This window comes from Cantharellus anzutake (genome assembly GCF_015039405.1).
Source record: "Cantharellus anzutake strain C23 chromosome Unknown EI90scaffold_2, whole genome shotgun sequence".
In the NCBI taxonomy this organism is placed as follows: domain Eukaryota; kingdom Fungi; phylum Basidiomycota; class Agaricomycetes; order Cantharellales; family Hydnaceae; genus Cantharellus; species Cantharellus anzutake.
Window position 1 is genome coordinate 870,783 of NW_024066952.1, and position 27,992 is coordinate 898,774.

Genomic DNA, 27,992 nt, shown 5'->3' on the forward strand with positions numbered 1-27,992 from the left:
CATTCTGGGACTTAATCAGGTATCTGCAGGGACACTATCTGATTGAAGTATGACATTACAGTTGAAGGAGAATTTGAGATGTGAAAGAAGGCATGAAAGCCCAGCAAGCATGACGTTATATTACACACAAAGGAGAACTTGTGATGTGAAAGAAAGCAACAGGGAAATGAATGAAGCGAGGGCCAGGAAACTGATGAATTGGCACAGTGGTGGCGACGGACAAGAGAAGCTGGGGTGCCAGTGGAGGCTGCAACGTAAAGCATGGTGTTCATTAGCCTAACAAGATCCGGAGTAAGTAGAGGTCGGGGGTGATGGGGGTCAATGAACAATTCTCATTAGCTCTATTCTGAATGGAACTCCTTAGGCTCGCGCGCCTACTTCTGGTCAGCTTGTTAGCTCCTTTCTGGCCTGAGATTATCAGACTCGCACGTCTAATTTGTCCTTCTGAATCACAGGGGTAAGGAGTGCCTAGAAATTATTTATGAACAATGGATCAAGAGTGAGACGCTAAGTACCTTTTCCCGGTTTAGTACAAGTGCGGTTCCCATCTGATCCACCATGCAGCTCTCGCGAGCGTTTGCTACTGGATCCCAGTTCACACTCCTCATCCAGTGGGGCTGTCTTCCTGGGAAGGGCACGGGCTATTCCAAATGAGTGAGATGAATGAGCGGGAGAGAAAGTGACGTATGTTTTGGTCGTGACACTTTCGTGAATATCAGTGCACTATACCAGGATGCTCACAAAGACAAATTTAAAGACACACCTTTGCCCCACAATGCTTCGTTTGTGGCAGACATGAAACCACCCTCGATCTCAGCTCCACTTGTGGGATTGTCGCTATCGTTGTCGTTGTCATAATAACTTGCATGAGGATGACCTATCCGCCCCAGTGAAGCCGAAATTAATTATATCAACAAATCATACGCTTAGGAGAATGGTCCATGCCTGTATGATCTTAGAAATTGCGACTAAATAACAAATAAATGAGCTCCACTTACCTTCATTGTTGACAATATCATGGGCGTTCTTACTGTTCAGGTGCAGACACAAGTGAAGCCCTGTTGGCTCTAAATAGAAGGTTCAGCACAGGACTCTTGAGGACACTGTTGGTTTATCAGCCACTTACCTTTGATTGGATGATCAACTTTAGCGCTGTGTTTCATCATATGGGCAGAGGATTGCTTCGTACTTTCCGTCCCTAGATAATGTAGAAAGGTAAGAGCCAAGTACCAATGGGAAATACTGATGATTAATATCCTTACCTTTCCTACGTGTCTGAGGAGTTCCCCCCCAGCGGCCACTGTCATCTGATTCGTTACAATCCTCGTCTGTCCCAGTAGGTTCTTCGTTCAATCCGCTGCGATCTTCGTCCGATTCACGGTCTGCATCTGATCCACCACAATCCTTGTCCAATTCAGTGTGGTCTTCATCTGCTTCATTGGTCGACCTTGAGATCCGCTTGACACTTCCACCCACATGGACTGAAATAGAGCATCAACGGTTGTGTGGCAGGTGGGGAGATTGTATCACCTTTTCTTTGCTTGCTTCGTTGAATGCCTGTCTTGCAGTTTCCTATCACTGTCCTGATGAGTTCCTGAATAGGCCATGCCCCTTCATAGTCTGACTTAATCCATGGATGTTCTGCGATGACCTGCATGGTGCGAAAAATCAGAGTGTAAGTGATATGTAATACAATTTTAATATGCTCACATCGTTTTGAATCTGCCAAAGCACCTTGTAGTCAAGTTTTTGGAGTTGAACCATGCCATTATGGAATGCCTTCCCCAGATGCGTCTGCAGAGCAGATCGAACAGATTCCTGGTATCATTCCCAAGCTGCAGCATCTCGTAAGAATAAAGGCTTCTTTACTCACTCATACTAGAGTCATTTCATGCTTCTCAATGCCCATTGCCTCAGCTAGGTGGAACCCACCCTTGACACGATCCGGGCAACCCCTTGGCTGCGCTATTTTCTTGTGGACACATTTCCGAGATGCTAAGGGGACGACAACACATCAGATCAGCCCATATGACAAGGATGCTTCATCCTACACGTGGTGCTACCCTTCTGAAGACCTGGATGACGTGATAACAACAAAAGTGATTAGCGCGTTTGGGGGTGAAAACTCACCTTCCATCTCCCTATCAAGTCAATCTCTTTCGCACTGAAGAGAGGAGAGCATGCATTTTGAAGTTTGGACATGAGGCATGGGAGTGGGGTGAGTGATTGAAAAGGGATCACGGTACGAAACTAAGTTGAATCGACTCTCGCCCCAAATAGAATCAAACAATCCAACACAACGCATCCAAAGCGCCCTCTGCCCACTGGGGTACACTGCTGCAACAGATCTCATTACTGGGCCAATTCATTCCTTGTGAGAATATAAATACCCTCATCATCTTAGTTAAACATTCTGGTGCTCTCTGGCACCCTCTTGGGCATGGCTTTCTACAGTCGCCACACTGGCAGAACTGCAGCGATCTGGGCTCGGGATCCTGGGAATTCAGTTAGCACGGCTCGCAGGCATCGTGAAGTAGAAAGGTCACTCCTATTAGGCCGTCCGATTCCCCAGAGCTACTATAAGAGACGGAAACTTATTTCTGATCCTGTCCTGGAAGCAACACCAGACACCGTGGGAAATTTGCTGCAAGAAAGTGCAGTTGAATGTGAGCGTGGGGCCTCAGAGACCGACCAGATACCCTGTGATGATGATTACAACTTTGTGTGAGTTTTCGCTCTGGGATTAAACAATGGCTTTACATTGTTGTTTGCTACCAGTAATCAACAAAGCGACAATCAGAATGATGCCAAACCATACAGTGATGATGGGTCGGAAGACTTTGCAGGTTCCAGCTGAACATCTCTAGACGAATGGATGGAAGCTGTTGAGAGATATATGTAAGGCAGATGCAACTTTGCGGCGATATAACCAATTTTGTGTGCCCTATTCCCTTGAATTTTTATTGCCCGTCAAACCTGCCAATGTCCAGATAACCAACCCCTCTCAGACTTGGACTACAAGAACCTCAAGATGTTCGATGTTCTGATCCGCAGCAACATGTCCAGCTCAACATACAACATCATTCGGTCACACTTCAAAGAACTTCAACTGAAATCACTGTATCAACTTCACTCAAACATGTCAAGGCTCTCTCACGTCATAGAGTACTCATATGACTGTTGCATCAACAGTTGTTGCTGTTTTTCATCTGAACTTTCCAACCTTGATGCTTGTCCACACTGCAGTCAACCATGCTTCAGACCAAATACCCGTGTTCCCCTCAACACTTTCCATTATCTCCCAATAGGGCCTCGCCTCAAGGCCCTTTATCTGAACCGACACTTTGCTAAACTACTAAAGTATTGCGGGACTCTGGACCTGGGCATGGCAACTATTGACAATGTCTTTCACGGGGCTCACTATCTTGGTCTACTGCGACAACAGGTCAAAATAGATGGGCAGCAACACCAGCACCGCTTCTTCAGTGACCATCACGATGTTGCCCTGGGCATCATGACGGATGGATTTCAGGTATTCAAGCGCCAGCATGATGGCAGCACAACTTGCTGGCCTATCATTGCAATCAACTTCAATTTGCCACCTGAGGAACAAACCAAGCTTTCAAATATCCTTCCACTGGCAATAATTCCAGGACCAAAGGCACCGAAAGACTTTAATTCCTTCCTACAGCCACTTGTTGATGACTGCAAGCAACTGGCACAAGGAGAGTGGGCATTGGACATAGCTTCAAATGAAACTTTCAAACTGCGTGCCTACCCAATTTCTTGCCATGGTGATATGATTGCTATGAAGCACTTAATGAACTTTAAGGGCCCTAATGGCATCTTTCCTTGTCCGGTTTGCCGCATCAAGGGTACTAGGAACCTTGACGGTGCAACAACTCACTATGTTCCTGTCAGGGGACGGACCCTGGGTCCCCATGACCCCTCTCTCTATGGCCCACAGCCCAACCTGTAACAGCCTAGTCTCAAGGCCAAGAGCTACTGTGGGTAAGAAAGTGAGAAGAAGGTTAACTTCTCACTTTCCCACAGTGGCCCAATATGGCGAAAACTTCCGGGGATACCCGGAAGTCACATGAAGAGTGGGAACCAGGCCCAGAGCATGTGGCACATGGAGCATGCGGGGCAGAGCGCACAAGCGGGTGCAGGTCCAGGTCCGGGCTAGTCAGGGTGTGTGCCCTGACAGTTCCTCATGCGCCTCCTCATGACCAGCCCCGAGTCTGCAATACATACTGGGATACTTCGGGTGGCTTGCTTTGTTCTGAGTCTGACTACTGGCACACCCTCTCAGAAATCGCTTCCCTTCAAGGTGGTTCCTGTCAGGGCACACCTGCCTGACCCGGTTCCACCCGGGCCCACCTGGGCCCACCTCACCCGCTCACCCGCTCACCCGCTCACCCGCTCCCCGCTACCCATCCTTCCTCCCTCTTCCCCTTTCCTCCCTCTTCCCCTTTCCTCCCTCTTCCCCTTTCCTCCCTCTTCCCCTTTCCTCCCTCTTCCCCTTTCCTCCCTCTTCCCCTTTCCTCCCTCTTCCCCTTTCCTCCCTCTTCCCCTTTCCTCCCTCTTCCCCTTTCCTCCCTCTTCCCCTTTCCTCCCTCTTCCCCTTTCCTCCCTCTTCCCCTTTCCTCCCTCTTCCCCTTTCCTCCCTCTTCCCCTTTCTTCCCTCTTTCCTCTCTCTCCTTTATTTCACTCTCCCTTTCTGTTTATTCTTTCTATTTACACGGACCACCTTCCCTTGTATCATTGTACTGTTGACCCGTCCGGCTTGGACACCCCGGGCAACTTCCCACTACGCCCAGCATGCGCGGACGCCCTCGGGATCCCCCACGGGGATACCCAGATGGCTGCGGCCCTCTCCGTAGATGACGTGGCACCCATCATGTGACCCAAGCCGCATGTACATAAATGTACCTGAAGTGGGAACTGAAGAAGTAACCTTCTTCTCACGTTTTCCACTTCAGGTAAGTAGTGTAGTTCTTCCTTTTAATAACAATTCACGTTTTCCACTTCAGTCTAAGTGGCCAGGGACTACAGTCCCAGATCGGGCCCGTCAGTACGCGCGCCCGCTTCGTCCCCCGAGAGGGTCCCCCTGCCGGGCGCTACAGCCGGGCCCCCTCCACCCCGGACGCGTCCCTGACAGTTCCAGAGGCTCGAAATCGAAGCTTTCCCATATTCAACAACAGTCCGGTATCAATGGGAACTGCGTACTAACTGAGCTCCCATCTATTTCGATATCTTCCTCTTTCCCCCGTGACTGGATGCACCTGTGCTTAGAAAATCACTCAAAAAACTTAGTCACACTATGGCAAGGAAAATATAAAGGGTTGGACGAAGGAAGTGAAAGCTATTGTATCCCGGACAATGTCTGGGAAATAATTGGAAAAGAAACAGCTCTGGCTGGCAATACAATACCTTCGTCTTTTGGATGCCATACCCCCAACATCTGGAGTGAAAAACACCTTTTTACAGCTGAAGATTGGGCTTTCTGGATGGTCCACATCGCGCCGTATGTCCTCAGAAACCACTTCAACTGTCCCAAGTACTACAAACATTTCATGAAATTTAACTCAATCCTTAAACGTGTCAGGGTTCAGCACCCTGCCTTAGGGTGCCCCGGACTCCCCACCTACTTTACCCCCTTTTATTCTTTGACTGTTGCCTTGTTGTTGCCTTTGTGTGTTGTGTACATGCGTGCACGGGATAGCGTGGGAACTTTCTGAGCGAGCAGCTCGCCCAGAATGTTCCCACGGGTCACAGCCACAGTTCTGGGTGAGCAACTCGCCCAGAACGTTCCCACGCTTACTGGGCACTGCCACCTGGATGTTCCCTCCGGGTCACACTACACAACTCTAGGAGCTGTATAGTTGTGGGCATGTGACCCATTCCTTTATATAGCAACCATGCGGGGAGATGAGACCTTTACCCTTCTTCTCATCTCATGCCCCGCATAGGCAAGTGTATATTATCTTTCCTTTTAACCGCATAGTGTGAGGACAGGCCAGATGGGGGTTGAGGTCAGGGAGCCTCCGAGTCCGAGGCCAGGCCCTGACAAAACACACGATCCAATATTCTTTCACGGAGCAAGATCTGGATGAGCTTGAGCAGGACATTGTTGAGTATGTGAAAGAATATGAAATGTCAGTTCTCTCATTGTTTAAGTTGCATGCGTGACATATTTGCTTTTCCAGTATTTACTACCAGTTCTCCGCACAACGACTGTCTACCTGCCCCCTCATGCTGCATGTGCTTCTTCATATCCCATATGACATCCGAAACAATGGGCCACCATGTAACAATTGGACCTTTATCATGGAGCGGTGGTGTGGCTCACTTTTACCTGCCATCAAGTCTCGAAAGGAGCCGTTCACATGCCTTGCACTAAGACAGTACCAGAAAGTGCAGTTATTCGAGGTTGTCAATCGGTACAACTTAGTTGAGCTGATGCCACAAAGGCGGGATATGGATGTCCCTTCACGGTACGAGCAACTGTTTAAAAAGTCCGCTTGTGAGTCCTTCCCTTGTTCCAGTTATTTCAGCTAACTCCATTTATGCAGATCTAATATCTTTTTTACGCAAACCTGTCGTCCAGCAATATATCCCTGACCTATCTATTCGAAAAAAGATCGCCAAGCATTTGACAACATCTTTCGGTGGCTCGATCGGGTCCTGGCTGGATATCCTGCTACCAACAATGCCATGTTGGGCGAAAGTTCACATCGGAAATGGAGGCGATCTTATTCGAGGGGCCGTTGGGCAGATGACTGGCCAGCGGGCCTTCTGTGATGCTTCCTTTGTTCGTGTATGTGATCATATCTTTGTCTGCACATCCAAACTGCTATTGAACTTCTCTGTTTATGATAGTATGAATTGCATGCTGATGCAAATGCGCACCGTCCACGAGCTAAAGAGAAGTTTGTTCGTACTGTCTACTATGGGTGTCTCAAATATATCCTACAGTGCACCATCCCACCAAATCCCATATCCAAAAATACCGAACCTGAAATTGTTCTTCTTGCTGTTGTGACCACTTGTGGTACACAGGGACGCGATGCCACCCTAGAGCTGACGTATTTCAAGGCCGTCACATCGTACATTGAAATCGTCGACCTGGCCTCCATTTGCGCAGTGGTTGGTCGCATCCGAATCAGTGTGGTAGATCCTGTTAGAGCGGGCGGAAACAGACAACTCCGGAGTGGAATCGGAGACTTAGCGTGGAGGGACCTTGGCCTCAGCGACTCAAGCGGAGCGCTGTGCCATTGCTGTTTGTCCATTTGGTCCTTAATTTCACAGTAGGTGAGCAGGAAGTCTCTTGGGGGCATTTCAGGTCGATTTCGGACTAAACCAAAACGAGTATGTACAAGCGCCGATATATATAATGGAAGGGGCAAAAGCACAAGGAGAACAAAGGGTAACCGAATCGGAACGAAGACGTCCGAACGGGAACAAAGGGTAGAAGAAGCGGAGCGGTACCGAAGGTCATAAGGCAGGACCTGTGATACATCCGAAAGGAGGTAGGGAGGGCGAGGCCCAGAGGGGCAGGAGGATGAGGGGAAGTGGGGATGATGACTAACTGGCTAGAATAGAAAGAAGCAGTAGTCCAAATAGGGATGAGGGGAAAACGCGAGAAATACATTACAAGCGGCGAGAGTGCCGAAGGCGATCCGTGAAGCTCGGGGGTTGCGGAGCTTATGGAGGTTACGGAGGCGGGGTTGAAAGTCCGAGGGATATTGGCAATGGTGTTTACATAGTATGAGGTCACCAATGCAATGGACTAAGACCGAGGTGGAGTCAAAGTCCGAGGTAGGGACTATGACGGAGGCTCGGAGCAAGGTACGAGCGGTGTCCGAGTGCGAAGTACGGGACAGCGGTGGAAGGTCGTAACTTGGCGGAAGGGTGGCGGAGGAGTAGGAGAGGGAGGAAAGGTAAGGGAGAAGGAGTGGCGGAAAGGAGGGTAGTCAGGTCCGAAGGTGAGTATCGGAGCGGACAGGGGAAGCGTAGGAGGATGACGGGAGGGTGGAGGTGTTGTGAAGGGGGAGCGGAGTAGTAGGAGGGTGGCGAGAGGGGCGGTGTTCGGTCCGAGATGAGTATCGGAGCGGACGGAGATAGGGTCGGAGAGGTAAGGAGGAGGTGTGTTGCCAGGACCGAGGGTGAGTATCGGAACGGCAGCGGTAGGTTATGACTCCGGAGGTGAAGAGGGTGGAGGTCCGGAAGTCGGGTCGGGGTCGGGTATGCACGGATATGACAGATCCTCAATGGGCGATTGTTGACTGCAGCGGTTCCTGGGCTCGCACCGTATTCACAGACGACTCGCTAGCTGCAGGTGTAGATGTATCCCAGCGAAGTGAACTCTGATGGAAAATGAACTCGGATCAGCGCTGCTGCAACCCCACATGCGCGCTATGTGCAAGCCAGCAAAGACTCTTTTTTCTGTATTATTCCCCTTATAATTGCGTTTGTCCTGGCCCTCGCAACCTTGGGACCAATGTGCTTAGATACTGAATGAAGTCTTATTTCGCTCCTAGTAACTTGAGTCTACACAAGATAAAATCGTGCTCTATTCAGCCTCCAGCGAAGCCGTGGCGACGGTCTGTGGAATGACATGATTAAAATCGTGCTCGGTGCAACCTCTGCTAAACCGAAGGTGAGAGTCCCTGGAACGACACAATGGTTGAAAAAATCCTGCCTCCAATAATCCTACAGTGGTGCGGGATTTTCCACGAAATCCTGTTGCGTTACACGGTTTTATCGTGGAATCACTTTTCTCAGTGATTTACTGTCCACTGAACAACTCATTCACCCCGCGTTCTCAGCCCCTTCCCTACCTCGCCTGCTTACGCCTCCCGAGATGACCAAGGAAAATGAGAATGTCTGAAACCATCAGTCGCTGTAAATGATTCCCTCCAACTGATGCCAAGGGGTTGTCCTTGACTGAGAATCGCTGTAGTGTACTGTCTGTAATACCATTTAAAATGAGAATCGAAATTGATTGTGTCTTGAATGCCTGGCCTACAAGCATCTCATGCAGCACCCTTCCTGAAATTAAAAATGCAAATGTCATCCGGGCCCTTTGGCTGACTCTTCGCTTTTCACTGATACCGCCCAATTTGTCACTTCCGTTGGTCAAAATTCCCAACCTTCAATTGATGTATAGTACGGTATTGTAATGCTCGCATTTTTAGTTTGCTTATCAGGTTCGCAACCAGCCGAAGGCAGTTCAACTAGTAATAGTAATAATCAGGCATAGTGCAGTCGCCGACCCGTGAGAATCTGCAAGCCAACTTTGCTGATGTTCCTTGTTGAAAATACATAGCGCATATAGCGCAATCTAATCAGGGCTAACAACTGCTGGTAGTGGGCAACGGCCACAAAGGGCCCATGTGAAATTTGCCGCATGCGCGCGACGCGTGACCCGCGTTCTCGTACATACAAAGGAAGAGCAGGAAAATTACTAGAACTGATGACAGCCACAACTGAAAGCGCTAACAACTAAAACAAAAACAGCAAACAGAAGCTAATGTACAGAGGTGAAATACAATGAAGAGAAAGTGAACTACAATGAAGAGAAAGAGTAACAGACGATGTGAAAAAATTCGAAAAGAAGAGATGGAGGAGTATCGGGGAGGAGGAGGGAGACAAGAAAATATAAGCTAGGGGCTGGAGCAGATGGGAATGTAGTCGAGAATCGCGGTATTGGCAGCAGCAAATCCGGGATAGAGTAATATGCAGGTGGCAGCAGCGGCAGCGGGTCAAAAGCGTGAGCCCGGAAAGGCAAGCGGCAAATTGGATCTCACTCACCAGGGGAGCGCGAGATACCAGGCGATAGGGAGAGGGGAAAAGGGATCCGTCAGGGCCCCTTTATAGGCACGACCTAGGTAGTATGAAACCTAAGGTAGTATGAAACCTCTCCTCAACAGCGAAAATTCAGTACGTACCTCCACTGAATGGTCCGCTTCGCGCATCTGCGCCGAAAACATTCAGCGTACGACTGAGGCAGCGTGATTTGACCCGTTCAGGCTAAGTTGCGCGATAAATCATGGGAAAACCACGATCAGTGAGAGAAGGCATGTGAATGCCAAAGCGGTCGCGACTGGGCGCAGTCAGGTTTCCCAGCCAGTGGCAAACAAGGGCGGAAACCTGAGGTCAGCTGGGGGCAGACTGCTAACCCGTGATTAGTCTCGTGAAATGAAGACATTGAACAACAATAAGTAAATAACTTACAGGTGGGTTCTGCCGCATCAGGCAGCATCCACCAGTTATTACAGGAGGGCAGAGAGTTGACAAGGTAACATTGTGATGATGGGAATTCCCGGTGCATTTTCGAGTTCACAGCACAAATCCATTCTGCAGCTACAACAACTTGACAGATATTCCACTAGTAGATATATGCCATACATACAGTACTCTCACTCAGCAAAATGATAATTCCTTTTGAGGGGCGTAGCAGGAGGTATGATCGACTTTTGCTTAGGTGTCCCACTTCTGGGTTAGCAACAGTATGGACTTAAGATGGACAGTAGGTGTCAATCTTGTAAAGTATCACACCGGCTTCAAATTCTGGGTCAATAACTGTTCGGTTCGCAAAATTAGCGTTCAGTCATCTCACGGAAAAGAAAAGGGCAAGAGAATAGAGAAAAACTCGCCTCCGGGTTCCAGTGTTACAGTGATGGTGACTGCGTCGGCAGGTAAAACAAAATCTCCTTTGCTCATTTGACTGTCCAGGCAGGTTTGGTAGTCATTGGGAGCGATACCACACCAAAGGTTGCGATCGACGGCATATGCGTCTGTGTCGCCAACGACGTATCCATTTATCGAGATTTTATACTGCACAAGTGACGGTAGAAGATGAAGACGGTGAGCTTCCCTTCTTAAGGAAGCGTAGAATTCACCTACCTTCGCGATACGCAAACCCGCATTCATTATCGTCCACTTGGTAGGGAAGTTGTACTTGTTGGGGAAAATGTGAGGTTTAGAGTTGAAAACCGGGATAGCCTCCACATCCTGAACAGGCCTTTGCGAGCATGGAGGTGGAGGAGGGATAGTAGAAGTACATTGACGCTCAAGCTGGTAGAAGTAGGCATCAGGGTTCTTGGCAACTCCGATGATGTTGACGATTTCGACAACGTGCGATCCGGGGGGGATGGTGAACTGTCCTTTACTGAGGCCTTTGACTTCACAAGTGTCTCTGGCGAAGGGAGTGAGAGCGCACCAAACGCCCGAGTCAGGGTTAATGGGGGAAGTAGTTCCAATTTGCTGTCCGTCGACGATGACAGAGTATCTTTCCGTCTTGTGACCCGCACCTTGGATACTGAGGATCTGTGGGAATGAATCATTGGTTACGAAGCGGAAGGGGCTGTTATCGACATTGGTCCAGGGTTTGAGGATAGCAGGCGTGCATGTTGGTGGCGGAGGCGGCGGAGGTGGCGGCGTGACTGTCACGGTAGTTGTAGTAATAGAAGTGAACGTCGTCGTAGTAGTCGACGTAACCGTCCTCGTCGAAGGAGCGGGACACGCAGGAACGGTCCTCAACGCATGACTCGTGATGGTCAACGTGTTTCCAGGGCCATTGGGAATGGTCACGGCCTCCTCAATAACCGTCCATTTACCAGGTGGGTTAGTAGGCACAGCGATATAAGCAGGTTTCGTCGCTTCGAAAACAACGGTCGTAACACCATCCGCCCCTCCAAAACCAACGACAGTTGCGCCATCAGGTGTAGGCCACGGTTGCGGTCCCGTCATGACTTGTTGATAATTTGTCGTAACAGGATAATTTTCCAGTTGGTAGCCCCCACACCCCAGTTGATCACAGACATCAGGAGCACAAGCCCCCTGGATAGGCTGCTGAGCCGGGTCCGCGGCTGATACGAGAACGGATGGGAGGGCAAGAAGGAAAGCAAACGAGTGCCTGATAAACATTATGGGCGTAGAAGCGTTCCCCCACTAGTGTCAAAAACGACGAGTGTTACACTTGAGGAGACAGGACTCCAGCCTCTAACACTTGAGGGGTTGCACAGAATAGGTCACTCGAGCAGCTTGAAAAGTTGAAGGGTCACCTATACCCTGACTGTCCCGGGCGTTGTTCGGCACGCCCGTTCCGCTGTCAAATAGTTTGTCATCAGACTCGCTGCGAAGAGTGTTGGTTGTGCTGCCAGCAATATTTGGCCGCGCTAAAGCGTGACCAAAAAAAAGGCAGCAATTAAGACATCAGATTTAGGCTGAAGACTGGGGACCACCTTGACTTGTCAGCCAGTCAAGCCTGAGCCCATATCGTAGGGAGCCCTGCTCCGCCACTCAGTACTGTGATCCTGTTTAAGTAACTGAATTGCGTGATGGCAAGGTGGCCCCAATTAAACCTTTTCTGGGACGTTACATAAAAAATGCTAAATAGTGACCAGGTCTTCAATTCGCACGAAGCATCTTCTCATCATGTGTATCGGATTCTGGTCCTTAGATGACCCTAATTACTCCTTGTGAGTTAAAATATCGATCCTGCTGTTACCACGTGGTTCGGTTCGGTTCTGGGGCGATTTTTTGAGAACCAGAACCGAACCAGTATACGAACCAAACCGAACCACAGCTCGGTTCTGGAACGGTTCAAGCAAGCCTTGTATTACTGTCCAAGTTAATTATTGTAATCATACTACGAAGTGCACTAATAATACTTGGAACACGAAATTTCAACCAACATTAATAATCTAGGTTGATTCCCACTCTCGATCTCTTGCGTGAGATCGAGACTTGCTCCATATTCACACCACTCTCGAGTGCATCTCCTCAGCTGGGTACGTTACCGGTAGTGAGCGACCTTCCTTGATGACACCTTCATTTATGTTTTGAAATATATATCGCATGAGGCCATAATTCACTCTCACCTCGTGCATGGCAAGGACGAAGAATTCCGTTTGGCCACGATATAGCCCCGTTCGACTTCCCCATGTTCGAAACTCAAGGACTCGCAAGGACATCAAATTGGCTTACCTTTGGTTCTATCAGTATAGGAACGCTGTGTAAGCCGGTTAAATTGACAATTTATGTCTCTTGGAGTTGTCAACAAAGTCATCCCGGAGCACCGTGGAGAACAGGATGGTATTTGTGTCTTTAGATCCAGGGCAGGAAGCGGGGTTGTGTCCGATTTGTAATACAACTTCCTTTTGTTCCAGCCGAAGGTCTCTCTTTGCCTAACAGTCCTTGTCAATGTGGAGAAGTCTAGGCAGCCCTAACGAGGAGAGAACCTGTACAGTCGCTGTGTCTCCCATTTTCCTAGCCCAAAAACCTCAGCCACATCATCCAGGCCTCCATCTCCCTTCAGCACGCTTCTATCTCTTTCCACAAAGCAGACTCCTCCATCTCTCCGAACTAAAATGATCGTAGTTAAACGGGTGCCGTTAAGTTTGCTTCTCTCCGTCGGAGGTGGTTGCGCGGATGAAGTGGCATCAGAGTCGACTGGGGTTGAGAGACGAGGTACAGTATTGAATGGTGGGATAAAAATCGAGTCGCGGAGGTGATCTAGGGAAGAATCGGAAGACGGCAGCGACCATCCCATGAGTTCCATGAGAGCCTCTATCAGAGCCGCTTCCTGCTCGTCACCGGTCAGTTCTGGACTTGAGGATCTTCCAGCCTCGAAGATTCCCTCGAACTGTACACGACCAATATCTATCTTTAGCCATGGTCCTGTTCGACCAAGACCATCTATGGGGCTCCCGTCTATGGCGTTGGATATTCCTCCATTATGACATTCGTCGGCAGAGATGGAACGATATTCCAAAGGGCCACAAGCTCCATGATTGGTCAGCAGAGCAGCTTCGTACTCCAAACCCGATGATTTCGATGATTTCGGTGCGAAGAGGATGAAGTTGAAACCGCCAGTCTCAGGGCGCGCTGTATCTCTGTCATAGTGCTCGCTAAGGTAGCTGAACAGATATAATGGTGTACTGCCATTATGCGAAAGATACTGCTGAACAAACAATCCACGGGAGACAGCGTACTTCTTCTCGTCCAAAGGTTCGGTGATATTGGTTCTGTGTATAATCGTGTTTATTCTATGCAAGTAGTCTACGTAGTCAGTAGTTGATGCGCACAAGAAACCGATCTGACCAGCCCTATTGATGCCTAGCCATGTGCCTCCTGCCTCTAAATCGATACCGGATAGAATCCAACCTCCAGAGACTGAGGGTGCCCGTCTAGCATCATCGGATGGTCGTCCCGGTCTTGCACTGAAGTTGTGGAAATGGGCTGGTAGTGTTGGACGGGCCAAGAACTTTTCCCTGCTAGCGCACAGTATCCTAGCTCGTGGAAGGGGGGTTGGGGCCGTGCGCAATTAATATCAGGTGTAAGGCACGAGGTAACAGCAGGGTCGATATTTTGACTCACAAGGAGTAATTAGGGTAGAATCCGATACACATGATGAGAAGATGCTTCGTGCATTGAATTGAAGACCTGGTCACTATTTAGCATTTTTATGTAACGTCCCAGAAAAGGTTTAATTGGGGCCACCTTGCATCACGCAATTCAGTTACTTAAACAGGATCACAGTACTGAGTGGCGGAGCGGGGCTCCCTACGATATGGGCTCAGGCTTGACTGGCTGACAAGTCAAGGTGGTCCCCAGTCTTCAGCATAAATCTGATGTCTTAATTACTGCCTTTTTTTTGGTCACGCTTTAGCGCGGCCAAATATTGCTGGCAGCACAACCAACACTCTTCGCAGCGAGTCTGATGACAAACTATCTGACAGCGGAGCGGGCTTGCCGAACACGCCCGGGGACTGTCAAGGTACAGGTGACCCTTCAACTTTGCAAATCTATAAAAGTTCCTCGAGTGGCCTATTCTGTGCAACCCCTCAAGTGTTAGAAGCTGGAGTCCTGCCTACTCAAGTGTAACACTCGTCGTTTTTGACACTAGTGGGGAAAACACTTCTACGCCCATAATGTTTACGTTTGCTTTCCTTCTTGCCCTCCCATCTGTTCTCGTATCAGCCGCGGAACCGGCTCAGCAACCTATCCAGGGGGCTTGTGCTCCTGATGTCTGCGATCAACTGGGGTGTGGGGGCTACCAACTGGAAAATTATCCTGTTACGACAAATTATCAACAAGTCATGACGGGACCGCAACCGTGGCCTACACCTGATGGCGCAACTGTCGTTGGTTTTGGAGGGGCGGATGGTGTTACGACCGTTGTTTTCGAAGCGACGAAACCTGCTTATATCGCTGTGCCTACTAACCCACCTGGTAAATGGACAGTTGTTGAGGAGGCCGTGACCATTCCCAATGGCCCTGGAAACACGTTGACCATCACGAGTCATGCGTTGAGGACCGTTCCTGCGTGTCCCGCTCCTTCGACGAGGACGGTTACGTCGACTACTACGACGACTGTCGATCGAGTGGATTATCAGACATCGGTGAGTTACTAGTGTTCTTGCCAGAGTCACACGCAACACCTCAACATGCTCTGCACTGCGACCAGTACATCACCACTACGTCCACTCACACTGCAACTTTGACGACGACGGACACTCAGTACATAACTCTTCCGCCCATCACCACTACGTCCACTCACACTGCTACTTTGACGGTGACGGACACTCAGCACATAACTCTTCCGCCCATCACCACTACGTCCACTCACACTGCTACTTTGACGACGACGGACACTCGGTACATAACTCTTCGGCCCATCACCACTACGTCCACTCACACTGCTACTTTGACGACGACGGACACTCAGTACATAACTCTTCCACCCATCACCACATTTTCAACAATCACGAACTTCGTCACTTCTATCACTACAACTACCGCGACAGTCACAGCGTCACCTCCCACACCAACATGGACGTCTGTTGTCTTCAAACCCTGGACCAGTATCGATATTTACACAAACCGCCCCTTCCGCTTCGAAACCAATGATCTATCCCCACAGATACTCAGTATCCAAGACGCGGTTCTCAAGATGGAAAGATACTCCGTCGTCGTCGACGGACAGCAAATTGGAACTACTTCCCCCATTGACCCTAGCAGGGGCGTTCGTTGCGGTTCCACTCTCGCCGCCAAAGACACTTGTGAAGTCAAAGGCCTCAGTAAAGGACAGTTCACCATCCCCCCTGGATCGCACGTTGTCGAAATCGTCAACGTCATCGGAGTTGCCGATACCCCTGATAGCTACTCGACGGTGCTCTACCAGCTTGAGCGTCAATGTGCTTCCACTATCCCTCCACCTCCATGCTCGCAAAGGCCTGTTCAGGATGTGGCGGTTGTCGATGTTTACAGGAATAAACCTTACAATTTCTCCCTCAACTTCAGCTTCCCCACCAAGTTAACGGTAATGGATGCGGGTCTCCGTGCCGAGAAGGTAGGTGAATTCCACGCTTCCTTAAGAAGGGAAACTCATCGTTTTCATCTTCTACCCTCACTTGTGCAGTATGAAATCTCGATAGATGGAGTCTTCGTAGGCAACACAGACGCGTTCACCATCTATCCCCAAGTTCGGTGTGGTATCACTCCCGACGACTACCAAGCCTGCCTGGACAGTGAAATGAGCAAAGGAGAATTTGTTGTACCTGCCGGCGCACACACCGTCACTGTGACAATGGGACCGACTCGTGAGTTTTTCTTTCTTTCTTTTTTCCGTGATATGGCTGAACGCTAATTTGCGAATTGAACAGTTATCGGACCAACTTGGCCGCACAGTCCGATATTCTATAAGCTTGACACCTACTGCCCATCTTAAGTCCATACTGTTGCCAACCCAGACAGAAGGGGCCATCAGCAAACATCGAAGGTCGATAGAAGTGATAGGTAGCAATTCAATCTTCTCAATTTGCTCTATCACTACTACATTATATGTATGTTTGCTTCCTATGAATGGTACATGAATCTATAGAAACTGGAAATCGGCAGACTGAGCAGCCTTGAAGAAAACTGATCACCCTGTGCCAACCATGATGGCCAACCCATCTTTCACGAGCTAGGATACTGTCCGCTAGCAGAGATGAGTTCTTGGCCCGCCCAGCCCATTTCCACAACTTCGGTGCAAGACCGGGACGACCATCCGATGATGATAGACGGGCACCCTCAGTCTCTGGAGGTTGGATTCTATCCGGTATCGATTTAGAGGCAGGAGGCACATGGCTAGGCATCAATAGGGCTGGTCAGATCGGTTTCTTGTGCGCATCAACGTAGACTACTTGCATAGAATAAACACGATTATACACAGAACCAATATCACCGAACCCTTGGACGAGAAGAAGTATGCTGTCTCCCGTGGATCGTTTGTTCAGCAGTATCTTTCGCATAATGGCAGTACACCATTATCTCTGTCCAGCTACCTTAGCGAGCACTATGACGGAGATGCAACGTGCCCTGAGACTGGTGGTTTCAACTTCGTCCTCTTCGCACCGAAATCATCGAAATCATCGGGTTCGGAGTACGAAGCCGCTCTACTGACCAATCATGGAGCTTGTGGCCCTTTGGAATATCGTTCCATCTCCTCTGCCGATGAATGTCATAATGGAGGAATATCCAACGCCATAGACGGAAGCCCAATAGATGGTCTTGGTCGAACGGGACCATGGCTGAAGATAGATATCGGTCGTGTGCGGTTCGAGGGAATCCTCGAGGCTAGAAGGTCTTCAAGTCCAGACCTGACCAATGACGAGCAGGAAGTGGCTCTGATAGAAGCTCTCATGGAACTCATGGGATGGTCGCCGCCGTCTTTCGATCCTTCCCTAGATCACCTCCGCGACTCGATTTTTATTCCTCCATTCAATACTGTACCCCGTCTCTCAACCCCAGTCGACTCTGATACCACTTCATCCGCGCAAACACCTCCGACGCAGAGAAGCAAACTTAACGGCACCCGTTTAACTACAATCATTTTAGTTCGGAGAGATGGAAGAGTCTACTTTGTGGAGAGAGATAGAAGCGTGCTGAAGGGAGATGGAGGCCTGGATGATGTGGCTGAGGTCTTTGGGCTGAGAGGAAAATGGGAGACACAGCGACTGTACAGGTTCTCCCTTCAATAGGGCTGCCTAGACTTCTCCACGTTATCATTAATTGACAAGGACTGTTAAGCAAAGGAGCCTTCGGCTGGAAGTTGTATTATAAATCGGACACAACCCCCGCTTCCCGCCCTGGATCCGAAGTCACAGATACCATCCTGTTCTTCACGGTGCTCCGGGATGACTCCGTTGACAACTTCGAGAGACATAAATTGTCGATTTAACCGGCTTACACAGCGCTCCTATACTGATAGCACCAAAGGTAAGCCAATTTGATGTCCTTGCGTTTCGAACATGGGGAAGTTGAACGAGGATTGGGTCACTATACACGTGGCCAAACGAAATTCTTCAGGCGAAATCCAAGCTGAAGAGAAAAAAAGGACAGTGCAAGTCGCTCCTGTATGGTTCATCGGATGAAATACCACATCTTCGCGTCCTGCCGTTGGTGAGGGATGTCAGGAAAAGTAAAACACTATATCCACCGTAGCAAACCCGCGACTTGGTTATGCACGATAATAGGTGGGGTCGTACACAAGTTCGCCGTTAGGCCCGAAGTTGACCTTAGGAATGATCGAGGTAGTTAACAAAGTGTGTCTTCAACTTTATTGCGGTCGCGAATGCCGAAGCTAAAAACAGCCAGCCCGTGTACGCATAGAGAAAGTGCTTCAAAATTGTGCTTCCGTGCCTCGAAAATCTGGAATACCTGCACCTTCGTGTTTCCTGTTGCGATAGCCCTCTTCCTAAAAGCGTCGAACGAATGATCATCCAAGTGAGGGGGTTTAATAGCAAACACCACACCCTTCGCGCAATGCCCGGTCTGGAACCACATAGGCTGGCCGGTCTTGAGAATAATGGAGGCATGTCGGGAATGGCCATTAGTGACGGCTGGATTCCTGCATTAAATCCAGTGATGGTGTGGACCGTCCGGCGAGATCTGAGGTGAAAAAGGTCCCCCAAACGGAAACTGAGTGGCTGTATAATACATATGGTTCTTCGCGACAAAGGTGAAATGGATCCCACCCCGGTTTTCGCAAGGACAAAAGGGCGGGGTGCAGATAAGTTGGGGAATCCTTGCCGTGCACGACGTGATAGTGAATAATGATAATTATGGCCTCATACAATTTATATTCCAAAACCCAATAAATGAAGGTGTCATCAAGCACGCTTCTCGAAGGTCGCTCACTACCGGTAACGTACCCAGCTGAGGAGATGCAATCACCGGTCAGTGGGACGAATGTCATGTAGCGTAGCGCCGGTGAAAAATCGAATACGATACATAATATGATGTTCGTCTCACTGGCTGGTGGTCGCATCACACAACAACATAACTTGAACTTTCCATGAACATGAACGCACGAACCATGCACGTTCTTGTTTACATCCTAGAGCGTCGCAGAGAAGCTCCGGACTGTGGAGCACGTAAAGGAACAGAGTTCAGAAAAAAAGCTGCAAAGATGGGAGGGAGAGAGTATGCGTGAACCTGCGAGACCATGCATGAAGCGACTCGCAATCGACCAGTGCGGGCCGATCGGTGGGGCTCGCCCCGAGATAAGATCGACAGATGACAGCTTCCTTCCTACTATACGGGACTGTCCTATGTGCTGCCCCACTGTTGCAGCAACGCGCAGCACTACCCACGCCATATGTACGGACGACTCGCCAGCCAGCTTTGCGTGATGCTTTTGTTGGAGTTACAACGACGCGTGACTCACTAACCAAACTCACATGATCTTGTTTTTCGTTTCCGTTGTATTGATACCGTGACTGCATTGTATATAGGTAATTGTTTGGGTCTACTTTCCTTTTCTCCTCAGTTCTTCATTAACGGAGACTGAGGTTAGTATCATTGTTTTTAGTTAGTTGTTACATTACTTACTCTGTACTCTTCTGTACTATAGCTCCCGCTTTAGGTTAGTATTAACCGTAGTAATTCAGTTCTTCATTAACGGAGACTGAGCTCCCGCTTTAGCCCTCCTATTAGCTTTCTTGCAAAACGAATCCAAAAATTTCCCCCTGTCCCTTAAAAATATAATTTGGAGGGCTTCGATCACTAGCCTCCGAGAGGGAAACAGAAGCAGGAACAACCCAACTTACTTGATCTTCTTCCGGTCCGCCACCGGTTTCCATTATCATCAGCTGACTTTCCCGCCGGTCTTGGCGTCCATCAACCGGACGAACTACTCTTCAACTTAACAATCTGCATGCCAACCTAACTCCTCTCACTTACCCCCAGGCCGATAATGCCTTGCGCCATCCTCTAGCCACTAACATTACTGTAGGTATCTTATCGTCATTGATCGCAGTACTTGCGACTGTTGGACATGACATTTCGATATTTTTTGGAGCACGACAACGATGGCGTTTATTTTGTTATAGCTCTTGGCCTCCCTGGATAAAATTCTGGAATGAACCAGCCACAAAAAAAGTGACCTGCCAATCAACATTCAAAGCGCTCACCTCCGTCGATCGGCGCGCAGGCAATGGCATTGGGTTCCGTTGACACGACGATTCATGTTTGTCTGTAACACCACCACACTTGCTACGTACGAAATGCAACGGTATGTATGCAAGTACCAACTGCGGTGTATGCTGGAGGTCTTCGAATGCACTACCAATGCTAGAATAATGTGGACCATGAAAGATGGTGGCAGGCAGGCACTTGCTGCGACGAGCAGCATCCAGTCATCAATGACTCGCCCTCAAGAGATGCACAATACTGTGGGCGGACTCGGAGACAGGGTTTACAACTCATACGGATGATCATATTGGCTGCACTAGGATTAGGTACATAAGGAACATAAGTAATAGGATGAAGACAAATCAAACATGTACAAAGAATATAAAAAGAAACAGGAGGATCTATGCGGTACGCTCACCCCGCAGCCTGCGAGCGAGAGCGAGGTCCTTCGGTTGTCTGACGGCAGTGATAAGGCAATGCTGAAAGTAAAAAGGGAAAGTGGACTTACATGGTTACACGCTTCGCATGGATGGCGGCTAAATTGGTGTCTTCGAAAAGTGAGACGAGGTAAGCCTCGGCAGCCTCTTGCAGCGCCATCACGGCAGATGATTGAAAACGGAGATCGGTCTATAGTATATATATATATATATATATCAGGACGGATGGCTGACTAGGGAGGCATGTACACTAACCTTGAAGTCCTGAGCAATCTCACGAACAAGACGTTGGAAGGGTAGTTTACGAATGAGAAGCTCAGTGGACTTCTGATATTTTCGGATTTCACTAAAAACCATTGAGCTCAACCCTACTTTGGCATGGCTACATGCGTTGGATAGACTCACCGAAGAGCGACAGTTCCAGGGCGGAAGCGATGAGGCTTCTTGACACCACCAGATGCAGCCTAGGAGATGGCGAAGCATCGCGCACGAAAATGCAGCGGTGAAGAAAGCGCGAGTAAGGATACAGTCACGGGCCCCATATATGATCACGTACCGATGTGCTCTTTTTGGCCTGCTTCGTAGAAAGTTGCTTACGTGGGGCCTTGCCACCAGTGGACTTGCGAGCGGTTTGCTATGTGTGATCCACAGCGAGTGAGCACACAAGTTGGCGACTTGAAATAAGTGTCACGCGATTGCCTACCTTAGTGCGGGCCATTGAAGGATTGAAGTGGAGGTGTTGAGAGAAGAGTTAACGAGTTTGGAGATGATGGTGGTGAAGAAGATGGAAGGGAGGCATTGTTGGCGTCTGTCAAGGGGTTTATATCTCTCGAGCAGGTCGAGTGCGGATGCAAATAGAGGCTCCGGAAGAGGTCGGTTGGCTGGTGACTCAATGGCGAAAACAAACAAATAAAGTGCACGTGCCGAGTCTTTGGGTGACGACTTTGCGCACACGGTGACCATCTTCGCCTCCAAGGGTCTGTGGAAGATCTAGGGATTTGATTGCAGCGAAACGGGGGAACTTTGCTTTTTCTTCTGGTTTTTTTTTAGGGTGGGGGGAGATTCCAATCGGCCCACGAGTTTCGGCTGTGGGTTTGGAGACGACTTGTTTACGCTAAACAACTCACCGAGTCATCTGGTATAGGGGGTGGCTGACATGATGTCCGTTCTCCGTTCTAACCTCCCGCTTTGCGTTGGAGTCGTCTATAGCTCTGGCCGTGCAGCGAAATGGTTGGGTAACTCATCTACTGTTACGAGGACCGCAGCTTACGCTTAACGCGGGTGCAGAATTCCCCTAGACCCTTCTAACATGCCTAAGGCAAAACTGAGGGTACGTTCGTTTCGGTTATTGTTTACATCGGAACGTTTGTTTATTTTTCGGGTGTCGCACCTGTTTACCAACCGAAGGTGGCGGTTTGCATCCGGCACCTCCACAAAGAATATATATACCACGTCTATCGATCCTCAGCACTGTTCCCGTCCACATTCTACCAGCTCTCTTTCTGACTCGCAACCAAACGCTTCACAAAAGCCAACCTTTCTAAGACATCAACGCATCAGAAATGGCCGGTCCCGCTTCCAAGTCTATCACGGCTGACAAGCCTGCTTCCACCGCTGGGAAGGCTCCCGCCAAGTCCAGTACGCGTCTTCCCTACCAAAACCTGACTTGAAAGGCCTAGTGGGCTAACGTTCCGGTTGTGTCTTGGCTCGATTAGCCGCTTCCAAGTCAACTGCGGCCAAAAAGACCTCCACCTCTAAGAAGTCTGCAGCGCCTGCTGATGCCGAGAAAAAGACCAAGCGCAAGAAAGCTAGGAAAGAGACATACTCTTCATACATCTACAAGGGTGAGTTTTTGCGTCGGTTCCGATATGGAGTCATGGCTGACATTCATACTTGAGCCAGTTCTTAAGCAGGTGCACCCTGATACCGGTATCTCCAACAAGGCAATGGCAATCCTCAACTCCTTTGTTAATGATATCTTCGAACGTATTGCTGGTGAAGCTTCCAGTATGTTGACTTGGTCTTTAGTAGCAGTTGTTTTATCAGCACTCATACCCGTACCCGCCCCTTTTCAGAACTCGCTGCCTACAGCAAGAAGAGCACAATCTCGTCGCGTGAAATTCAAACAGCTGTGCGTCTGATTCTGCCAGGAGAGTTGGCCAAAGTAAGTCGCCATTGTCGTCTGATAGTCTTACTCTAATGCATTCCCCCCAATAGCATGCTATCTCCGAAGGTACTAAGTCGGTCACCAAGTTTTCTTCCTCTCAAGCCAAGTGAACGCATTGGTTGCTTGTGTCTCCCTTATGTATTGTTGTTCTCTTCTGGCTTTGTATTCTGTATCTGTCTACTTTATGAGTCGTATTTTGGTGTTCGAATATAATTCGCATCATACTGGGATTGTATTCAGGTGATTGCTTTAGTTATCTGAGCTTGCGCGGGGTTCATGTCAAATGCAATGCGCGTGCTTGTGCTTGGACGCGCCGCCCCGATCGTCGCGTGCTGAAGAACTCATTTCCTGCTCCATGACTCCCTTTCGTGCTCATAGGACTGCCTCGCACGCTGCACAACCATACTCAGATAGCACTTGCAGTATGTAGGTCTTTGGGTTGGGAAGCGCAGATGGAGGAAAGACTAAATTTGAGATGGGAGCAAGGAGGGTCGGCCAGTTGATATGACAATACGGAGACGCCAGTGAGGTTCTTGACAATGAAAGGGAAAGGGCATCCAGCTTGCACAAAACTTGCCCCGGATCGCGAGCGTCCGCAGGAACAAACTTTGCAAAGTCCCGTTCCATTGTCCTGACACTTCCCCGATGGGTAGTCTATTTCCGTTAAATAGAGGCTGGTAACCTGCCTAGATGAGTAAGGTCTTATTCAACGTCCTTTTCGCTCTATTGTCGTCTGGAGCCCCAAATGTCGGTCTGAAGCCTTATACGCAATAGATAAGAAATTCCAGTCTTATGACTTGTGCCGTAGTCCCAGGTGTGCCTTCGCTGGTCGAATTTTCCTACTCAACAGATTCTCAGCTGACATGTACTCAAGCTTCGACCTTTCATCGGACTCCCACTCTCATGACCAACTGTGTTTAGGAAGGGGAACGCAGGAACGAACACTGAGCACAACGTTGTTGTGAAGCCCGGTCCGACCAGAGTGGAATGCTTCCATGCATTACCCGTTTTCCGCTTTCCTACTGTTCTCTTTCCTTCCTCCGATTCGGGCAGTATGAAATCAGCGCCTCTAGTCGCTCTCTTGTTTCACATGATTTGTGGCTAGAAGACGAGGCTCCTAATGCCCAACTGTGGAATCTGTACTATCGTGTAATCCTCCCCCTCCATCTTCATGCACAACTACGAGGTATTGGTGGCCTCTACTCGGGACTTCCAAGCAGCCTTGTGAGTAGGCAGGAATGCTCGCAGGGATCGAAGGCTGAATATCATCATTGGCGATCCGTCCAACCCTCAAAGCAACAGCAGGCCAGGAACGTGCATTCGCCTTGGGTCTACAGCGTTGATGCCAATTGACCTCGCCCCGGATCATTACTTCTTCCCCTGAATTATCTCCCTCGATGGCGAAAGCGCCAGCACAGAAGGTTTGACTTCCAAGCAACTCCTTTGACAAAAACGAACTTACGGTAGGAAAATCGGATTAGTCTCATTCTATACTCCAGATATGTGCTAACGTACATATGATGGAGTGTACAAGATCGCCAGGTGCCCACCCAATTTATAACCTCTCACATTGCAAGCTCTCCAAACGTCATCTGCCGGTATACTCCTGTACCCTACCGCGATATCAACGGTAACGCATTCTTGCTAAGTCCTCGATTAGTACATGGTTGTAACGAAAGAGGGCGCGAGTGATACATTGACTTCCTGACAGCTGTCAGTCCGGACCGGTCAGACATCAAACAAATATCTTGTAGTTAATTTAAATGCGGTAAATACAGAGAAGATGACAGAGAGTTAAGTGAAAACTGATAGAATGTCTCACATAGCAAGTACCTGTCGGTTAGTTTGGACCAAGTTCCAGTTGTCCAGAATACTCTGAATTTCTTTTCATGGTGTTTATAACCTTTTGTCTGAGCATTCTCTCCTTCAGCTCGTTCTCCAATCGGTCCATCTCTGCACGAGACTGCAAGATGTTCAGTGAATATTTTTGGAGTGATTGCAGCAAATGGTAACGAATAGATGGAATACGTCCACAAAGAAGAGAACAGTTGTGCATCATCATTAGCACGCAAATACTGTTGGCGAGAAGTGGGTTTAGTACTGCTTCACCTTCTCTTTTTCATCTTCGTCATTAGGATTTCTGGCCCACTTGCTTCCCCCCAAACGATCGATAAGTGAACGACTCTGAATGGGGGAGCGTTCGGGTGTGCGCGAACGAGCACGGATGGGGGAAGTAGAAATCATTTTCGCATCCGCTTCTCGACGACGACTGGCTGCGCCTTTGATGCTCGTTCCTCCCGTGCCGCTTGGCTCTTTCGGTCTGGGCGCAGGAGGGCTGCGACTGCGACTCGGAGCAATGGATGGGCTAGATCGGCGGGGAGGAGAACGTCTCCTGGTTTCACGATAACGATCACGAGAAGGGCTCCGTCTACGACGCTTTGGAGGGGGTGAGATGGACATTTCATCTCGGCCCCGACGACGAGGTGGGGTGATTGAGCGAGAAGGTGATGTTGAACGAGATTCAAAATACGCACGACCTTTGCCACGAGGTGGCGGAGACAGCGATCGAGAGTAAGGACGGTACATCTCTGGAGAACGAGCTCTTTTCTTGCCATTGCGAATTGGCGTCATCGACATTTGGCTTGGACTCCCGCGGTATGGTGGTGTTCTTGAGTGGGAGCGGGCCTTTCGGCGGGGAGGGGTTCTGGACAAGGAACGTGAGTGAGCTGTTGAAGGAGATCTACGAGCAAGAGGAGCCTCTATTCGCTTCCGACGGTAGGGGGACATACGCCTTGGTGGAGAGCGCCTCTTTGGTGCCGGGGAGCGCCGTCCTGGTGAAAGGGATCGCCTCCTGAGTGGTGGTGAACGTCTTCTAGGAGATGGAGAACGTCTTCTTAGAACCGGAGAGCGTCTTCTTGGAGATGGGGTGCGCCCTCTTGGAGATGGCAGGCGTCTTCTTGGAGATGGAGAACGTCCCCTGGGGGGTGGCGAGTGCGAACGTCTTCTTGGAGAAGGTGAAAACCTTCTGGGAGATGGCGAAGGTCTCCTTGGGGGAGGCGAACGACGGGGAGGGACCTGTAACACTCTTAGACCAATCAAATAAATAGCAACATTGATATCTAACCCTGTCATTGTCTGGAGCCCGTCCTCCACGCCCTCGGTTAGGCCACCCAGAATCTCTATCGCGACCCCCATAATCCCCCCTTCCACGCCCACGCCCTCTCGCTGCTTCTCGCTCGCCTTTCTCCCTGGTACGAATTTCATCCATGCGCTGGGCGTTCACAGCTCGTTGTTGGGCGTTATTAATCGCGCGAGCGTCTCGTTCTTGCTGTTGGCGAAGTTCTGCCTTCTTCTCGTTGACAAATTGTGCGGGAACGCCACCAATTGATTCCTGTGCGGAGAGAAGTAGCTCCCAAAGTGCTTTCATGAACGCAGGGGTCTAACATGCGAGAATCAGTAATGACGAAGAGGGGCTAACAGGAGAGTGGGTGAAGGACCTTTTGTTCAAGGAAGCCAGTCAAATTAATCTGCATTACTTTGGGGTCGGGCGTCTGTAGACAGCAGTTAGCTGTAGGTACCCAGGGATATGGTTTGGGGGCCATACTGGATTCGATTTATCTTCCAAAAGCTCCATGGCATACTCGACGACTACTTCATCTTCGAATCCGACAAGGTCAACAACTTTTTTAGTGATCCAAGGCCGCATAACCCCTAGATTGACTTTGCGCATGTCAACCCTCTGCTCAAATACGGGATCAAATTTCATGGACTTGAGCAAACGAGACTCTTTGTCTGAAAAACGGCGATCTTGCTCCAAGGAGGTGCCTTTGAAGAAGCCCGCATCCATGTTGGCTCTACCTAGCTTTTTGACACGAGCTCTGATGAAGAGATGAAGCGGATGATAGTTAGAACAACGTAAAGATTTTGAGGAAATTTCAAGTTGAATGAACGCGGCAAACGCCTTTTCAATCCTGCTCTGTCGAAGTTCAGCGCTTAAATCCCGTTCGCAAGACAACTAAGGAAGTGCATATCCTCCCACGGGAGAAGATCAACTGGCTTAACGACTTCGAGAATGCCCACGTTAGCGATGACTCTTTTCGCCCTCCTAGCCATCATCTCTTGTATTCTTTCCGTACACGCCATCAAGTTTGAACTGCCCTCTTCAATAGAACCAGAGGAGAAGTGCATATGGAATGCAGCACATTCGGGGGCGCTTATCATTGTTACGGCCAACGTTGGACCAGGGAAGGACCAACGGGTTGACGTCGAAATTAGAGAACGTGAAGGAGGCAACGTGTATCTTAACAAAAAAAACATACGCGGCGAAACTCGCTTGGCTGTGACGGCCCATCGAGATGATGATGTGGGCGTGTGTTTCAGGAATACGTTGGAACCCAGTAAGTCTCTCGGTTTGTTTTAATAATCTCAACTCTGACATCTTCGTCAGCTGCCGCCAGGTCGAAAGTGCTGTACATTCGCATAATTGACCTAGACGTAGACATAGGTGCCGATGCAGTGGACTATAAGTGTGTCAACTATAATCGCACTATTGCACCATCGCTTGATCTTGTTGATTTCCTCGCTTGTTAGTGCCATTGCCAACCAAGATGGACTGTCTGCACTTGAAGTGGAAATGCGGAAGCTGGAAGGGATTGTGAAGGAGATAGTAGAAGAACTTGGATATCTGAAAGAGCGCGAATCCCGATTCTCAAGCACAAATGGTATGCTTTATCACCTTCCACTTTCAAGAAGGCGGAATGCTTATATCCTTTTTGGGAATAGATTCGACGAACCTGCGAGTTCAAAACTTTTATCTCTTTACAATCTTCGCGTTACTCTGTCTGGGGGTCTGGCAGATTCTTCATCTCCGGGCATTTTTCCGTCGAAAGTATCTTATCGACTGATTAATCAATCGATCG

General features: G+C 49.3%; 12 protein-coding genes across 12 annotated transcripts; 5 read left to right on the forward strand and 7 right to left on the reverse strand.

Annotated features, from left to right (window-relative positions):
- Window positions 1-507: 507 nt before the first annotated feature.
- Window positions 508-2,202, reverse strand: EI90DRAFT_3115393 (uncharacterized protein; the record flags this gene model as incomplete). Its single annotated transcript, XM_039062780.1, has 10 exons — window positions 508-703; window positions 742-877; window positions 999-1,067; window positions 1,127-1,198; window positions 1,263-1,481; window positions 1,531-1,651; window positions 1,711-1,818; window positions 1,880-1,995; window positions 2,052-2,067; window positions 2,131-2,202. The coding sequence occupies 10 exons, from the start codon at window positions 2,200-2,202 to the stop codon at window positions 508-510; spliced, it is 1,125 nt and encodes a 374-aa protein (XP_038923301.1).
- A 3,077-nt stretch (window positions 2,203-5,279) lies between these two features.
- EI90DRAFT_2964679 (uncharacterized protein) lies at window positions 5,280-8,682 on the forward strand (the record flags this gene model as incomplete). The annotated part of the gene is made up of 6 exons (XM_039055499.1): window positions 5,280-5,603; window positions 6,064-6,158; window positions 6,210-6,526; window positions 6,549-6,820; window positions 6,883-7,177; window positions 8,267-8,682. 6 exons carry the CDS (start codon window positions 5,280-5,282, stop codon window positions 8,371-8,373), a joined length of 1,410 nt encoding a protein of 469 aa, XP_038923302.1. The 3' UTR covers window positions 8,374-8,682.
- A 1,747-nt stretch (window positions 8,683-10,429) lies between these two features.
- EI90DRAFT_799191 (uncharacterized protein) lies at window positions 10,430-12,164 on the reverse strand. The gene is made up of 3 exons (XM_039068065.1): window positions 10,912-12,164; window positions 10,662-10,842; window positions 10,430-10,587 (listed from the first exon to the last, which is right to left on the reverse strand). The coding sequence occupies exons 1-3, from the start codon at window positions 11,932-11,934 to the stop codon at window positions 10,523-10,525; spliced, it is 1,269 nt and encodes a 422-aa protein (XP_038923303.1). The 5' UTR covers window positions 11,935-12,164; the 3' UTR covers window positions 10,430-10,522.
- An 831-nt stretch (window positions 12,165-12,995) lies between these two features.
- Window positions 12,996-14,502, reverse strand: EI90DRAFT_3030480 (uncharacterized protein; the record flags this gene model as incomplete). Its single annotated transcript, XM_039058220.1, is given in 7 exon segments — window positions 12,996-13,093; window positions 13,106-13,145; window positions 13,156-13,167; window positions 13,212-14,303; window positions 14,346-14,351; window positions 14,368-14,373; window positions 14,385-14,502. Coding segments are annotated over 4 exon segments (1,128 nt in total), but the record flags the coding sequence as incomplete, so codon positions are not given.
- Window positions 14,503-14,858: 356 nt separating this feature from the next.
- Window positions 14,859-16,908, forward strand: EI90DRAFT_3030484 (uncharacterized protein). Its single transcript, XM_039058221.1, has 4 exons — window positions 14,859-15,413; window positions 15,479-16,363; window positions 16,433-16,613; window positions 16,677-16,908. Exons 1-4 carry the CDS (start codon window positions 14,943-14,945, stop codon window positions 16,739-16,741), a joined length of 1,602 nt encoding a protein of 533 aa, XP_038923305.1. The 5' UTR covers window positions 14,859-14,942; the 3' UTR covers window positions 16,742-16,908.
- A 192-nt stretch (window positions 16,909-17,100) lies between these two features.
- On the forward strand, window positions 17,101-17,508 carry EI90DRAFT_3030487 (uncharacterized protein; the record flags this gene model as incomplete). The annotated part of the gene is made up of 2 exons (XM_039058222.1): window positions 17,101-17,177; window positions 17,228-17,508. Coding segments are annotated over 2 exons (253 nt in total), but the record flags the coding sequence as incomplete, so codon positions are not given.
- An 881-nt stretch (window positions 17,509-18,389) lies between these two features.
- Window positions 18,390-19,157, reverse strand: EI90DRAFT_3030489 (uncharacterized protein). Its single transcript, XM_039058223.1, is given in 5 exon segments — window positions 18,390-18,410; window positions 18,459-18,674; window positions 18,715-18,984; window positions 18,996-19,066; window positions 19,080-19,157. The coding sequence occupies 2 exon segments, from the start codon at window positions 18,838-18,840 to the stop codon at window positions 18,573-18,575; spliced, it is 228 nt and encodes a 75-aa protein (XP_038923307.1). The 5' UTR covers window positions 18,841-18,984; window positions 18,996-19,066; window positions 19,080-19,157; the 3' UTR covers window positions 18,390-18,410; window positions 18,459-18,572.
- Window positions 19,158-20,870: 1,713 nt separating this feature from the next.
- EI90DRAFT_3115399 (histone-fold-containing protein) lies at window positions 20,871-21,624 on the reverse strand (the record flags this gene model as incomplete). Its single annotated transcript, XM_039062781.1, has 6 exons — window positions 20,871-20,925; window positions 20,978-21,096; window positions 21,162-21,252; window positions 21,312-21,370; window positions 21,463-21,540; window positions 21,610-21,624. 6 exons carry the CDS (start codon window positions 21,622-21,624, stop codon window positions 20,871-20,873), a joined length of 417 nt encoding a protein of 138 aa, XP_038923308.1.
- An 844-nt stretch (window positions 21,625-22,468) lies between these two features.
- EI90DRAFT_2964687 (histone-fold-containing protein) lies at window positions 22,469-23,183 on the forward strand (the record flags this gene model as incomplete). The annotated part of the gene is made up of 5 exons (XM_039055500.1): window positions 22,469-22,550; window positions 22,622-22,750; window positions 22,809-22,913; window positions 22,982-23,070; window positions 23,124-23,183. 5 exons carry the CDS (start codon window positions 22,469-22,471, stop codon window positions 23,181-23,183), a joined length of 465 nt encoding a protein of 154 aa, XP_038923309.1.
- Window positions 23,184-24,888: 1,705 nt separating this feature from the next.
- Window positions 24,889-25,865, reverse strand: EI90DRAFT_3030498 (uncharacterized protein). Its single transcript, XM_039058224.1, has 2 exons — window positions 25,183-25,865; window positions 24,889-25,036 (listed from the first exon to the last, which is right to left on the reverse strand). Exons 1-2 carry the CDS (start codon window positions 25,858-25,860, stop codon window positions 24,914-24,916), a joined length of 801 nt encoding a protein of 266 aa, XP_038923310.1. The 5' UTR covers window positions 25,861-25,865; the 3' UTR covers window positions 24,889-24,913.
- An 80-nt stretch (window positions 25,866-25,945) lies between these two features.
- On the reverse strand, window positions 25,946-26,920 carry EI90DRAFT_2903117 (PWI domain-containing protein; the record flags this gene model as incomplete). The annotated part of the gene is made up of 3 exons (XM_039054126.1): window positions 25,946-26,512; window positions 26,571-26,624; window positions 26,678-26,920. The coding sequence occupies 3 exons, from the start codon at window positions 26,918-26,920 to the stop codon at window positions 25,946-25,948; spliced, it is 864 nt and encodes a 287-aa protein (XP_038923311.1).
- Window positions 26,921-27,160: 240 nt separating this feature from the next.
- On the forward strand, window positions 27,161-27,977 carry EI90DRAFT_3143462 (emp24/gp25L/p24 family/GOLD-domain-containing protein; the record flags this gene model as incomplete). Its single annotated transcript, XM_039065024.1, has 4 exons — window positions 27,161-27,470; window positions 27,521-27,599; window positions 27,664-27,794; window positions 27,856-27,977. The coding sequence occupies 4 exons, from the start codon at window positions 27,161-27,163 to the stop codon at window positions 27,975-27,977; spliced, it is 642 nt and encodes a 213-aa protein (XP_038923312.1).
- Between the last annotated feature and the right edge of the window lie 15 nt (window positions 27,978-27,992).